At 40.1% G+C, this 13,623-nt stretch overlaps 1 protein-coding gene across 1 annotated transcript; it reads right to left on the reverse strand.

The window, feature by feature from the left end:
- Positions 1–1,899: 1,899 nt before the first annotated feature.
- Positions 1,900–13,612, reverse strand: LOC106585759 (arrestin domain-containing protein 3). The gene is made up of 6 exons (XM_082968684.1): positions 13,329–13,612; positions 7,446–7,506; positions 6,437–6,587; positions 4,695–4,791; positions 4,212–4,468; positions 1,900–4,079 (listed from the first exon to the last, which is right to left on the reverse strand). Exons 1-6 carry the CDS (start codon positions 13,579–13,581, stop codon positions 3,882–3,884), a joined length of 1,017 nt encoding a protein of 338 aa, XP_082824810.1. The 5' UTR covers positions 13,582–13,612; the 3' UTR covers positions 1,900–3,881.
- Positions 13,613–13,623: the final 11 nt, after the last annotated feature.

Below are 13,623 nucleotides of genomic sequence, written 5' to 3' on the forward strand. Positions count from 1 at the left end.
TTTTTTCACTCTGCTTGCATATTTAACATGCTGATCGAAATTTGGTAAAACGGATTTAAGTTTCCCTGCATTAAAGTCCCCGGCCACTAGGAGTGCCACCTCTTCTTTTGGCACTCGAAAAGTTCCCAGTTACATTACAAATGGTCCTTTTGTTCGATAAAGTCCTTCTTTATGTCCATAAAAACTCAGTTTAGCTGGCGCGTTTCAGTCAATAATCCACTCAGTTTCCCTCCTTCAAAATGCATACAAAATTAATCCCAAACGTTACCAATAAACTTATCCAAACAAGTCAATCAATGTTTATAATCAAACCTTAGGTACACTAATACACAAATAAACTATACAATTTAAGACGGAGAATCGTTATTGTCTTTACCGAAGAAAAATACCAAGGAACCCACTCTCATTCACGTGCTTGAAAACACTACAGCCAAAATGGGAGCCACCTAGAAAAACTACAATTTCTGCCTCATTTTTCCAAAAACCAGCCTGAAACTCTTTCTAAAGACTGTTGACATCTAGTGAAAGCCCTAGGAACAGCAATCGGGCATGATTTCGCCCTATTATAAAAGTGACAGCCATTGAAATCAGTGGTAGGGTGATTTTTTGGGGGAGGATGGTTTGTCCTCGGGGTTTCGCCTGCCATTTCAGTTCTGTTATACTCACAGACATTATTTTAACAGTTTCGAAACTTTAGAGTGTTTTCTATCCAAATCTACCAATTATATGCATATCCTAGCTTCTGGGCCTGAGTAGCAGGCAGTTTACTTTGGGCACGCTTTTCATCCGGACGTCAAAATAACGCCCCCTATCCCAAAGAAGTTAATATTCCTCGTAAGTCGTCAATTTTATTTTCCAATGATTGCATGTTATCTTGTAGAATGGAAGGCTGTGGGGGTTTATTCGATCGCCTACAAATTCTCAGAAGGCAGCACCGACCTCAATCCTCTTTTTCATCGTCTTCTCTTCACGCAAATGGTGGGGATTTGGGCCTGTTGCTGGGAAAGCAGTATGTCCTTCATGCGAATTCTACGGGGAGATATTAATTTATTAATGAAGCCGGTGACCGGTGTGGTAAACTCCTCAATGCCTTCAGATGAATCCTGAAACATATTCCAATCTGTGCCAACAACAGTCCCGTAGTTTAGCGTCCATTTCATAGGAATCAAACCACTTCCGTATTGAGCACAGCACTGGTAAATCCTGTTTTTGCTTGTAAACTGGAATTAAGAGTATGGAGTTATGGTCAGATTTGCCAAATGGAGGGTGAGAGAGAGTTTTGTATGCGTCTCTGTGTGTAGAGTAGAGGTGATCTAGAGTTTTTTCGCCTCTAGTTGCAAGAGACATGCTGGTACAAATGCATGGTTAGCCTTCCGAAATCAGAGTAAACCTGTTTAAATCTGACATCAGCAGTTGCTTCTATGGTAAAACTAACAAATTAAATTCATATTGCATCCAAGTAATGCTCATGTAACAATGTTGCTTCTATCTCTCTGCTTGCCCCAGTCTGGGCTGAAGGGGGACTGTTTTGTATCCATCCAGCAGCACTTCCTATTACGCCCAATCCATATTAGACCTGAACAAGCATGCATACACATCCAACCTCATTCAGGTTTTAATTTCCACCACTTTTCAGCTACTTTCTGCAATTGACGTCACCAGGCTTTCCGAAGCCTGGTTCTCGATGAGGCTACATTGATATACAGAAATTTCCCTCAAATATCCGATGTATGCGATGTAGCCTTTTCCCCCTGATTTTTGTATAGGTGATTACATCTCTGTGTAGCCTATACTTTATCCTGCACATTTGTTTTCCATAAATTAAATCATTGTCTTTGCACATGAGTCTTCAGTTGCTAATCCTAGCTTTTCTGTACTGTTTGGGGATACTGCTGATCATTGGAAATAGTAATAAATTATATTTTATTTGTATAGTGCATTTTTTTTAGTTCTCAAAGCTTTTAGTTCTCAAAGCAACATGCACACATTTCAAATCAAGGCAGGTAAATTAGCAATACGTATAGATGCTAAATAATAATAATAATAATAAGACAATGTGCCATTTAGCAGAAGCTGTCATCCAAAGCAACTTACAGTCATGCATGCATACAAAAAATGCAGATAAAAAAATACCAATAAAAGTGAAGGAGGAAATGGTTAGACAATACAATCAATTCTAATTCTTCTGAAATTGTTCACCCTTCCTCTTCCTTTATCCAGGAGAATTCAATAGAATTTGCTCAATTCCTCACGTCATCTCCTCTGTCCTCTCTTCCCCTCTTTTTGAAAAAGGTCAAAGGTAATCGAGGAAGAGGAGGCAAGGAGAGGAAACTTGAAAACAAATACGCTGGTATGAAATTAGACGTTTAATACACACTCACTGGCCAGTTTATCACCACCCCATTCACGAAAATAGATCGCTCCTATAGACCGTGAGTCACGGGACTGTGGCTTGCTATATAAAGCAGGCAGACAGGCATCGAGTCATTCAGTTACTGTTCGATCGTTAGAATGGGCAAAACGAGTGATGTAAGCGACTTTGAGTGTGGTATCAACATCGGTGCCAGGCACGCCGGATCCAGTGTCAAAGAAATGGCCACCCTCCTGGGCTTTTCCCACACGACAGTGTCTAGGGTTTACCAACAATGGTGCAACAAACAAAAAACATCCTGTCAGCTGCAGTCCTGTGGGTGAAAACAGCTTGTTGATGAGAGAGATCTAAGGAGAATGGCAAGAATCGTGCAAGCTAACAGATGGGCCACAAACAAGCCAATAACGGCGCAGCACAACAGGGGTGTGGAGAACGGCATCTCGGCACACACAACTCATTGACCCTTGTCACGGATGGGCTATTGCAGCAGACAACCACACTGGATTCCACTCCTATCAACTGAAAAGAAGATGCCTCTCCACTGGGCACACGATCACCAACACTGGACAATTGAGGACTGGAAAAACATTTCCTGCTATTTCAATATAACTATGGATTATTTCGAACCAAAACAACATTTGTTGTTGAAGTAGTAGTCCTGGGAGTGCATTCTGACGAAGAACAGCAAAGGTAATCCAATTTTTCTTATAGTAATTCTGAGTTTAGTGAGCACCAAACTTGGTGGGTGTCAAATTAGCTAGCCTGTGATGGCCAAGCTATCTACTCAGAATATTGCAAAATGTGCTTTCGCCAAAAAGCTATTTTAAAATCTGACACCGTGATTGCATAAAGGAGTTCTGTATCTATAATTCTTAAAATAATTGTTATGTTTTTTGTAAACGTTTATCGTGAGTAATTTAGTAAATTCACCGGAAGTTTGCGGTGGGTATGCTAGTTCTGAACATCACATGCTAATGTAAAAAGCTGGTTTTTGATATAAATATGAACTTGATTGAACAAAACATGCATGTATTGTATAACATAATGTCCTAGGAGTGTCATCTGATGAAGATCATCAAAGGTTAGTGCTGCATTTAGCTGTGGTTTGGGTTTATGTGACATATATGCTTGCTTGGAAAATGGCTGTGTGATTATTTGTGTCTATGTACTCTCCTAACAATCTAATGTTTTGCTTTCGCTGTAATGCCTTTTTGAAATCGGACAATGTGGTTAGATTAACGAGAGTCTTATCTTTAAAATGGTGTAAAATAGTCATATGTTTGAGAAATTGAAGTTATAGCATTTTTAAGGTATTTGTATTTCGCGCCACGATCTACCATTGGATATTGGTGAGGCGTTCTGCTAGCGGAACGTCTGTCCGTAACAGGTTAACTAATTGACCCTCTCTCATATATGGCAACCACTTATCGGTCTCCGGGTCACGGAAGAGAGGAGGACGGAGGAGTTGAGGAGAGGACAGACTTTTGCCCAATTGTGAATTTCCATGCCTCTACAATTTTCTATACAAATTTGACGAGGAAGCAAACATTTCGTAGGGGGGTGGTAGCTCAGACGCAGATGGGACTTGTGACTCAAAAACAAAACTGAAGTAAGGTGGGGGTTCCTGTCCAAGAGTTTGAGTTGCAGTAAGAACAACGATAGGTAGCTTGATCTCAGGGTCTATGGCCAGTTTAACATCAAGAACGACCTGAAAGAATAGAAACACAACAAGTGTTACAAAAGGTTTGTTTGAATAATTGGAAACATAAAACATAGTTGTTAATTTGGTGTCTGGAGCTCTGCAGTTCAGATTCATCCTATCACATATGTAGGTAGCTACCTTCAATCGGTACTCCAATTTGAGTATAGGACAGTTGAAGATGGTGGCAGGGAGTTGTGGAGGGATGGTCAAAACTTGGGTCACCGTCTGCCGAGTGCCAGCAGGCACCTGATCGCCCTTCTCTTTCAAGATGTTGTGGGTGTGGACTTTCCTCTCCTTCTGGGCGTAGAAAGACTGCTTTTCGTACAGGTAGTATTTTGGGGTCCCTGGGCGAGTTGAGTTGTTGACAATTATTGCCCTGACTTTCACAGCCTCTCCTGTAAAAATATATTTAAAACCTGAATGAGGATGGACGTGTATGCTGGTTCAGGTCCAGTATGGATGCGGCGGAGTGGGAAGTGCTGCTGGATGGGTACGAGACAGTCCCTCTCAAAAACGAAACCTATTTGGTTAGCAGAGATCCGACTTGAGTATTTTTCACCCCAGTTTATTTGAGAAAGGTGGTAAAGTTTGTTTTATCTACAGCCCAATATGAATCATTACCTTGCTGGTATCCCTGCCTCTCAGTGTGAATGCTCACAGAGATTTTTCCAGATGCAAAGAACATAACATCCTTTTCCTTGGTCCCATGCTGAGGTTTCTGAAAAATGTGATACACAGCAGTCAAAATGACGTTTTATCTGGATCCATGTCAGTTTGGGAGCAAGAAAGATGATTTCTTTAGTGACAAAAAATGAATGTGCTATAGAATGTGTTTCCCTGTCTGACCTAAATAACTTGTTTGTATATGTACAGTGCCTTCGGAAAGTATTCAGACCCCTTTACTTTTTAAATGTTTTGTTTACGTTACAGCCTTATTCTAAAACTGATTAAATGTATTACTTTTTTCAGCAATCTACACACAATACCCCATAATGACAAAGTGAATACAGTTTTTGAAATGTTTGCACATTTATTTAAAACAAATTACATAAATACATTATTTACATAAGTATTCAGACCCTTTGCTATGAGACTCAAGATTGAGCTCAGGTGCATCCTGTTTCCATTGATCATCCTTGAGATGTTTCTACAACTTGATTGCAGTCCACATGTGGTAAATTCAATTGATTGGATATAATTTGGAGAGGTACACACCTGACTATATAAGGTCCCACAGTGGACAGTGCATGTCAGAGCAAAAACCAAGGTCAAAGGAATTGTCGATAGAGCTCCGAGACAGGATTGTGTCGAGGCACATATCTGGGGAAGGGTACCAAAACATTTATGCAGCATTAAAGGTCCCCAAGAACACAATGGCCTCCATCATTCTTAAATGGAAGAAGTTTGGAACCACTAAGACCCTTCCTAGAGCTGGCCACCCGGCTTACTGAGCAATTGGGGGAGAAGAGCCTTGGTCAGGGTGTGACCAAGAACCCGATGGTCACTCTGACAGAGCTCTAGAGTTTCTCTGTGGAGATGGGAGAACCTTCCAGAAGGAAAACCATCTCTGCATCTCTCTAGGCCTTATGGTAGAGTGGCCAGACGGAAGCCACTCCTCAGTAAAAGGCACATGACAGCCCGCTTGGAATTTGCCAAAAGGCACCTAAAGATAGAAATACAGGTATGCAGAAATATAGGTATTTCCAAAGGGTTAACATACTTTTTCTTGCCACTGTATGTAAATGTAATATTTCAGGTTTTTATTTATTATAAATTAGCAAAAATCTCTAAAAACCTGCTTTTGATTTGTCATTATGGGATATCGAGTGTAGATTGATGAGGGGGAAAAAAACAATTTAATACATTTTAGAATAAGGCTGTAGCATAACAAAATGTGGAACAAGTCAAGTGGTCTGAATACTTTCCGAATGCACTGTACGCTGATCTGTAAGTATTTGATGTATGGAATTGACTGCTGATACTGTAGGTAGGCCTAGAGTATAAGTCTTTCTGTTTTTCAAAGTATTTTGTCAATAATTACTTTTTATTTATATTATTCTTGTTTTAAATGTATGTAGTTTGGTCCTTGAGCTGTTGTTGTTCATTCATGTTCTGTATTATTTCATGTTTTATGTTTTGTGTGTACACCAGGAAGAGTAGCTGCTGCGTGAGCAACAACTGACGGGGATCCTAATAAATAAAGACAGGGCCAGGAGTTTTTCCAGACCATGTGACCAGGAAGTTATCGCTTGACTTGATCAATGTCAGTTGTGGGTGTAACACAAACATGTGACAGGCAGGAATGTGTGATAACTAAATTCTGGGCCCTAGTAGTGACAATATTGCCAAATACTGGTCCTTACCATTAGATATGGGATCATAGACTGGTCTGCCTTTGAGACAAAGGTGAAATCAGTCTTGGCGTTGGTGTCAAACCTTATTGACCTGGTCAACTTAGCCTCTAATGAGTAAAGGATTTGACCACATTTACCCTGGAAAGAGGAGGGCATGTCCCTGAGAAAGACAGGATAACATCGTAGGACCACAAATCCATCACATTTGTCTAGTGAAATTAAAACAAAATGTCCAATTCCTATCCATAACCATGATTTCAAAAAAATCTCTAGTTAATTACTATTGTATTTATCTCATATACTCTTTCTGAAGCTAATATCTCTGGTTTACTTAATACTATGTTCCTGGACTGCTATGATTTGTTTATGTAGATGTTTATCATGCATATGAGTGGTGCCTAGTCTTGCTTGGTTAGCCTTCCAAAATCAGTGAAGGCCTATTTGAATCTGACATCAGCAGTTGCTCACAAATTAAATTCATATTGCATCAAAGTAATGTTCATGTAACAATGTTGCTTCCATCTCTCTGCTTGCCCCAATCCTGATTCGAAACAGAGATCCTCACATAAACTATTATAACCCACAAAGCATTGTTACCTATCGCTCCACAAAAGCCGCAGCCCTTGCGGACTGCTAACTAGCGCACACTGGTAATTAGCTAGCCATTTCATCCCCCTTTCAACCCCCCATTTTTCACAGCAACCCCGCAGCTGGGCAGAGCCCACCTGAGTGATCTGGGTCAAAACACCAAAGTGTCCCTGGCCTTGCCCCAACCTCAGCTTGAAACCAGGGACCCTCTGAACACGTCGACAACGATCACCCATGAAGTATCGTTACCTATTGCTCTACAAAAGCCGGGGCCCTTGCGGAGAAAGGGTAACAACTACTTCAAGGTCTCAGAGTGGGTGGCTTCACCAATTGGGTGATGTCACCAATTGAAAACGACTAATGTGCACCACTAACTAGCTAGCCATTTAACATCGGTTACATTCACAACATTAAAAAGTTGAATACTTACTTGTCAGGAATTTGGAAGGAGAAAGGATGCACATGTCTTCCTGTAGTTAGAACATTGGTGCCTGAGAGTATGGGGAAATGGAAATAGAATTTAGATACACTGAACAATGTTGACAATGTAGTCTCTCCCAACATCTGTTATCAAAGGTAACTGGGCTGATTATGGGCATTCTGCGATTGGTACATCCATTTTGGGACTTTGCGTGACCTGATTGAACCGGCCCTTCACACTCCCCCAGAACACCTATCCTGTGCATTAAACAACCTTATAATGTTCTGTGCATGTGTTTCTTAACACAAAAAAAACTTTCAGAAAAACCTTACACACTTCTTCTGCTCCCTCCCCCTCCCTTCACATTGCTCCCTTTAGGCTACTCACCTTTTTTAAACCCGAGTCTAATCAATGACATGTTGTACAGTCTGTGCCTCATATTTCTGAACCATTGGTCCGGACCGGACCAAATCTGAACCAATCATAGACGTCTATGTTTGGGTAAAATCAAGGCCAGTTCGGACTGGACTAATAATCAATGTCTGTGAATGTTGAAATCAAGGCCGGTCCAGACCTAAAATCAACACCTGTGGGCTTTGAAATCAGGAGTGTTCATTCAAAATTGGAAGAGCATGAGCTGCATTACTTTAAAAAAAAATGTGTAAAGTTCAAGGGCCATCCACACATAGGGCGATAACTATAATGCTAACTATAATAAACTATAAATTGTACATAAACTATAAACGTTGGCAAGCATCCACACTAGAGGACAGTTTATTGTTTCTCTTTCTACAGTAGCTGTCAACTGATCAACCCATTCTACTGCACATTGTATAAGGTGTTTACAGACTACTCAGCGCTTCAGTGTGTGTGTACGCAAGTACACAATACACAATAATACACAAATAATACACAAATGCACATGTAATGAAAAATTATATAGGAACACATGTAGATGTTAAAAAGACATTGAAAAGACATCACGTTCATTTTCAGTTCAAGGGGAAAGTTAAAAAAATATATTTTATGAAATTGTATTTTTATAGATATTGGAAAATACCTATTTTTGCGGACCTTGAAAACACGACTCTACCAGACAGTGAGAAGTTGCTTTGTCTGACGTTGAAGTCACATTAACCATTCTTCAATGAAGAAAGAATTATGTCACGTTTAAATATTCAAATTAAATAGCAAAGAGAAGCAAAATGGAGGTTAACCAATCATAGATGTCTATTTTTGGGCCAAATCAAGGCCGGTCTGGACCAGAACAAAAATCTACGTATGCGGACATTGAAATTAAGGCCAGGGCGGATGGACCAAATTTCAACCAATAACTGAAGTCCATTGACATTGTGCATCAGTCGATGCTTACTGGAGCAATTCAAAAACAAATGCAATTTGCAAATCCCTTTGTCAGCATGTCAATGTTAATCATTAGCCTACATGCCTCTTTGCTCAAGTGATTTCCATTTTTCAAATGGTTGTCAATTCATTAGGATCTTAGCCTATCAGTGTATCAATTTACCAATGTGATCACCATTGCGCATTCTCTCTCTCCTTTCAAACTCTCCGCGAGTTCTTTTGGCTGCTGTATTTTACATTCAGCAAATGAGATAAATTGCTTTCATCTCTCTTTGAATATTCTTAGTAAACATTTTTTGAATAAATGTCCATAAAAGCTATAATGTAGTCTAGCTTTTCCTGGGGCTCTTCCAAAGCTATTTGGGAGAGAGGCCAGCAGAGAGCAGGTGTGTAATTGTTCAAGAGAACAATAAGAGCATGCATATTAGCCTATCAAAATAAGGCTAATGCTGAATTGAGTGTATTACCAGTGTTATGAAAGACAGAGACAATAACTTTCTGCCAGAGTTGACCAATGTCAAGTGGCTACACGATGTCGCAAGCACTTGAATTAAATGTGTTGTCGGCATTTAACTAGTCCCGTCCCACTATGCAAAAACTGGGTGAATCAACGTTGTTTTCACATCATTTCAACAACAAAAAATCTATGTGATGACATTGAATCAACGTGGAAAACTGATTGGATATTTAAAAGGTCATCAACGTAAGGGAATTTAGCATTTTTTTTACCGAAATCAAATTACATTAGATGGTTTGTTGATTCATGTTAGTTGACAACTCAACCAAATGTAAATCAAAACTAGACGTTGAACTGATGTCTGTGCCCAGTGTGTTGGCCTTCCCTGTAGCTCAGTTGGTAGAGCATGGTGTTTGCAACGCCAGGGTTGTGGGTTCGATTCCCACGGGGGGCCAGCACAGAAAAAAAAAAAAAAAAAAAAAAGTATGAAATGTATGCATTCACTACTGTAAGTCGCTCTGGATAAGAGTGTCTGCTAAATGACTAAAATGTAAAAAAAATGTAAAAAATGTGTTATGTGTTTGTGTCATTGTAACAGATGTCCCACAAGACATGTTGACACCAGCGTAACAGATCTGATCGTACTTCACAACTCTCTTGCGTTGTGTTTTTTAAGAAAGGAATGCCCAGCCAGCGGTCCCAGTTGATTGGTGTTTAATCTGACGATAGACACAAGGAAGCACATTAGATGGGCAGGACAACAGTATGTTGATGGCTGTAGACTCGTCTGCTAGCATGGAAACAACCATGAATTAGCAGGGAGCCAATGCAACCACCACAATTAGAGCTAGCTAACTCGCTCCCACAGCAATAACATCCAATAGCACATCCCTGGATGCCCCCAATATCCAACAGGAACTGTACACACACACACATATACATACAGTGCATTCGGAAAGTATTCAGACGCCTTGACTTTTTCCACGTTGTTACGTTACACCCTCATTCTAAAATATATTAAATATTTTTTTCCCCTTATCAATCTACACACAATACGCCATAATGACAAAGTGAAAACAGGTTTTTAGAAATGTTTGCATATTTAGAACAAATTAAAACAGAAATACATTATTTACACTAGTATTCAGACCATTTGCTATGAGACTCAAAATTGGGCTCAGGTGCATCCTGTTTCCATTGATGATCCTTGAGATGTTTCTACAACTTGATTGGAGTCCACCTGTGGTAAATTCAATTGATTGGACATGATTTGGAAAGGCTCACACCTGTCTATATAAGGTCCCACAGTTGACATTGCATGTCAGAGCAAAAACCACGCCATGAGGTCAAAGGAATTGGCCGTAGAGTTCCGAGACAGGATTGTGTCGAGGCACAGATCTGGGGAAGTGTACCCAAAACATTTCTGCAGCATTGAAGGTCCCCAAGAATACAGTGGCCTCCATCATTCTTAAATGGAAGAAGTTTGGAACCACCAAGACACTTCCGAGAGCTGGCCACCCAGCCAAATTGAGCAATCTGGGGAGAAGGGCCTTGGTCAGGGAGGTGAGCTCCAGAGTTCCTCTATGGAGATGGGAGAACCTTCCAGAAGGACAACCATCTCTGTAGCACTCCACCAATCAGGGCTTAATTGTAGAGTGGCCAGACAGAAGCCACTCCTCAGTAAAAGGCACATGACAGCCCGCTTGGAGTTTGCCAATAGACACCTAAAGACCCTTAGAACATGAGAAACAAGATTCTCTGGTCTGATGAAACCAAGATTGAACTCTTTGGCCTGAATGCCAAGTGTCATGTCTGAAGGAAACCTGGCAACATCCCTACAGTGAAGCATGGTGGTGGCAGCATCATGCAGTGTGGATATTTTTCAGTGGCAGTGACTGGGAGACTAGTCAGGATCAAGGGAAAGATGAACAGAGAAAAGAAAAGTAAAGTCTCTGAATGTCCTTGAGTGGCCCAGCCAGAGCCCGGACTTGAACCCGATCAAATATCTGTGGAGACCTGAAAATAGCTGTGCAGCGATGCTCCCCTTCCAACCTGACAGAGCTTGAGAGGATCTGCAGAGAAGAATGGGAGAAACTCACCAAATATAGGTGTACCAAGCTTGTAAATTAGCAAAAATGTATAAAAACCTGCTTATTCGTTATGGTATTGTGTGTAGGTTGCTGAGATTTGTATTTTATTTAATACATTTTAGATTAAGGTTGTAACGTAACAAAATTTGGAAAAAGTCAAGGGGTCTGAATACTTTCCGAAGGCACTATATACACATACATACACACATATACAGTACCAGTCAACATTTTGGACACACCTACTCATTCCAGGGTTTTTCTTTATTTTTGCTATTTTCTACATGACAGCTTTGCGCACTTGGCATATTATTGTTAGATTTTCTATTAACCTTTATTTAACTAGGCAAGTCAGTTAAGAACAAATTCTTATTTACAATGACGGCCTACCAAAAATGACACCCTGCGGGGACGGGGGCTGGGATTAAAAATAAAAAATAAATAACATATAAATATAGGACAAAACACACATCACGACAAGAAAGACAACACAACACTACACAAAGAGAGACATATGAAAATAGAATACCGTATTTCAGAACGTGACCTACCGCTTGCATAGAATTATCAGACTCGGAAAAATTTACATTCACGATCACAGAAATAAGAATGAATATGAGGTGGTATCTTGAATCCTTGGGACGTCCATACCCTAAACCATTTTACATTGACTTCAATGGGGTTGGAATGTCCCAAGGATTCTGGATAGCACAGATCACGAATAAAACGGGCGTCCCCATTCAATTAAATTATGGCATAATGGGTGGACTGGCGGCCATTGTGAGTGTACCCATAGGTGCAAAGCAGGAAGTAAAAGCAGGAAGTGTACCCATCAGTATGTGCCACCGAGGTGTGATTTCTTGAATCAACACAAATAATAATACAAAAAATACATTCCATTGCATGAGCCATATTTGTGGTATGGATGTGGGCAAACCCGTGAGCACCTGTGGCCCCTTACGAGGAGCTCAGATTTTTTGTAGCCCCCAACCCAATTAAAGTTGCCCATCCCTGAGCTAGACCTATTGCAGAGAATTTACTTGTCACAGTGCAAGAAAATGAAATGACTTGAAAGCCAGCTAGTGGGCGAGATTATGAAATGACAGCTCCCTGTCCCCCGGACACGTAGTTTGATAATATCCACAATTGATAAGCCTATGTATAGGGAAAACAGAATGATCCTACCAAGGCTACAACACAATGGAGCATTTTATTAGTTTGAAAGTGAATACAAAATTCTAGTTGAGGCTTTAAATTACAGTAGACCTATGCCATTAAACCGCTCACAATGTATAGTGCATGGAAAAGGGGAACACAGGTGAGGTTGCACAGCCACTTCGTTTAAATTAAGGATATTGATTCTCAAATAACTTTTAAATGCCTCTGTAGTTAAGCTATTGCGGTCTTACCCCACCAGTACTCTATTGTTTGTATTTTTTTAATATTGTAAACACTGTAGGCATAGCCACAAAACATGGTTAAAACCAGGGCCGCAACTTAGGTTTTAGAAGTTGGGGGGACATAAATATATATATATATATATATATATATATATATATATATATATATATATATATATACATATGTATTTTTTTAATCCAGTCGGATAAACACTCCAAATAGCCTAACCGACCACTGGGATGCGTCCGCATGGTCCTAAAGCACACCGCTGCCTCGTTTGGATCACATTCCAATGATAAAACTGGGGGGGACAAAATGACATGTCCCCCCCGTCCCCAGTGAAAGTTGCGCCCCTGGTTAAAACTAAGTTTGATATCACGGATGATCAGTTCTTGCATTCAGAGCTCTATGAATTTGAGTGTTGTTAGTCTACATTTCTCCTCAACTTTACCCAAACAGCATTTATTTTTTATTGTTTGAACTACAGATTTCCCCTTTACTACCTTTTCCCCAAAATGTCTTACTCATCTTTATGATGGCTGATAAGCAATGCATACATTAAGAAAATAAGTTTTGATACTTTACCATTCCCTTCCTGCAGTACACACTGCTCAAGTGAAAAATATTCATATTTGGCACGATATGTTTCGTCCGAGTATAGTCCATAATCTTCCTCCCACAAAACATTAGCTTTTCCTTTAGCCTTGATAGAAAGACATTTAATCTTTGTTTCAGCTGAAACTACCAAAATAATTCTCCCTGTGATAGTATCTCCCCTTGAAAATACATTTTGCCCATTTTTTGCATCATATTTGATGGTAAAGATTTGGATTGTCATTCTGGTCCACGAAATGAAGCGTAGCCGACGCAAAAAGAAAAA

This window comes from Salmo salar, chromosome 24 (genome assembly GCF_965601325.2).
Source record: "Salmo salar chromosome 24, fSalSal1, whole genome shotgun sequence".
NCBI classification, from domain to species: domain Eukaryota; kingdom Metazoa; phylum Chordata; class Actinopteri; order Salmoniformes; family Salmonidae; genus Salmo; species Salmo salar.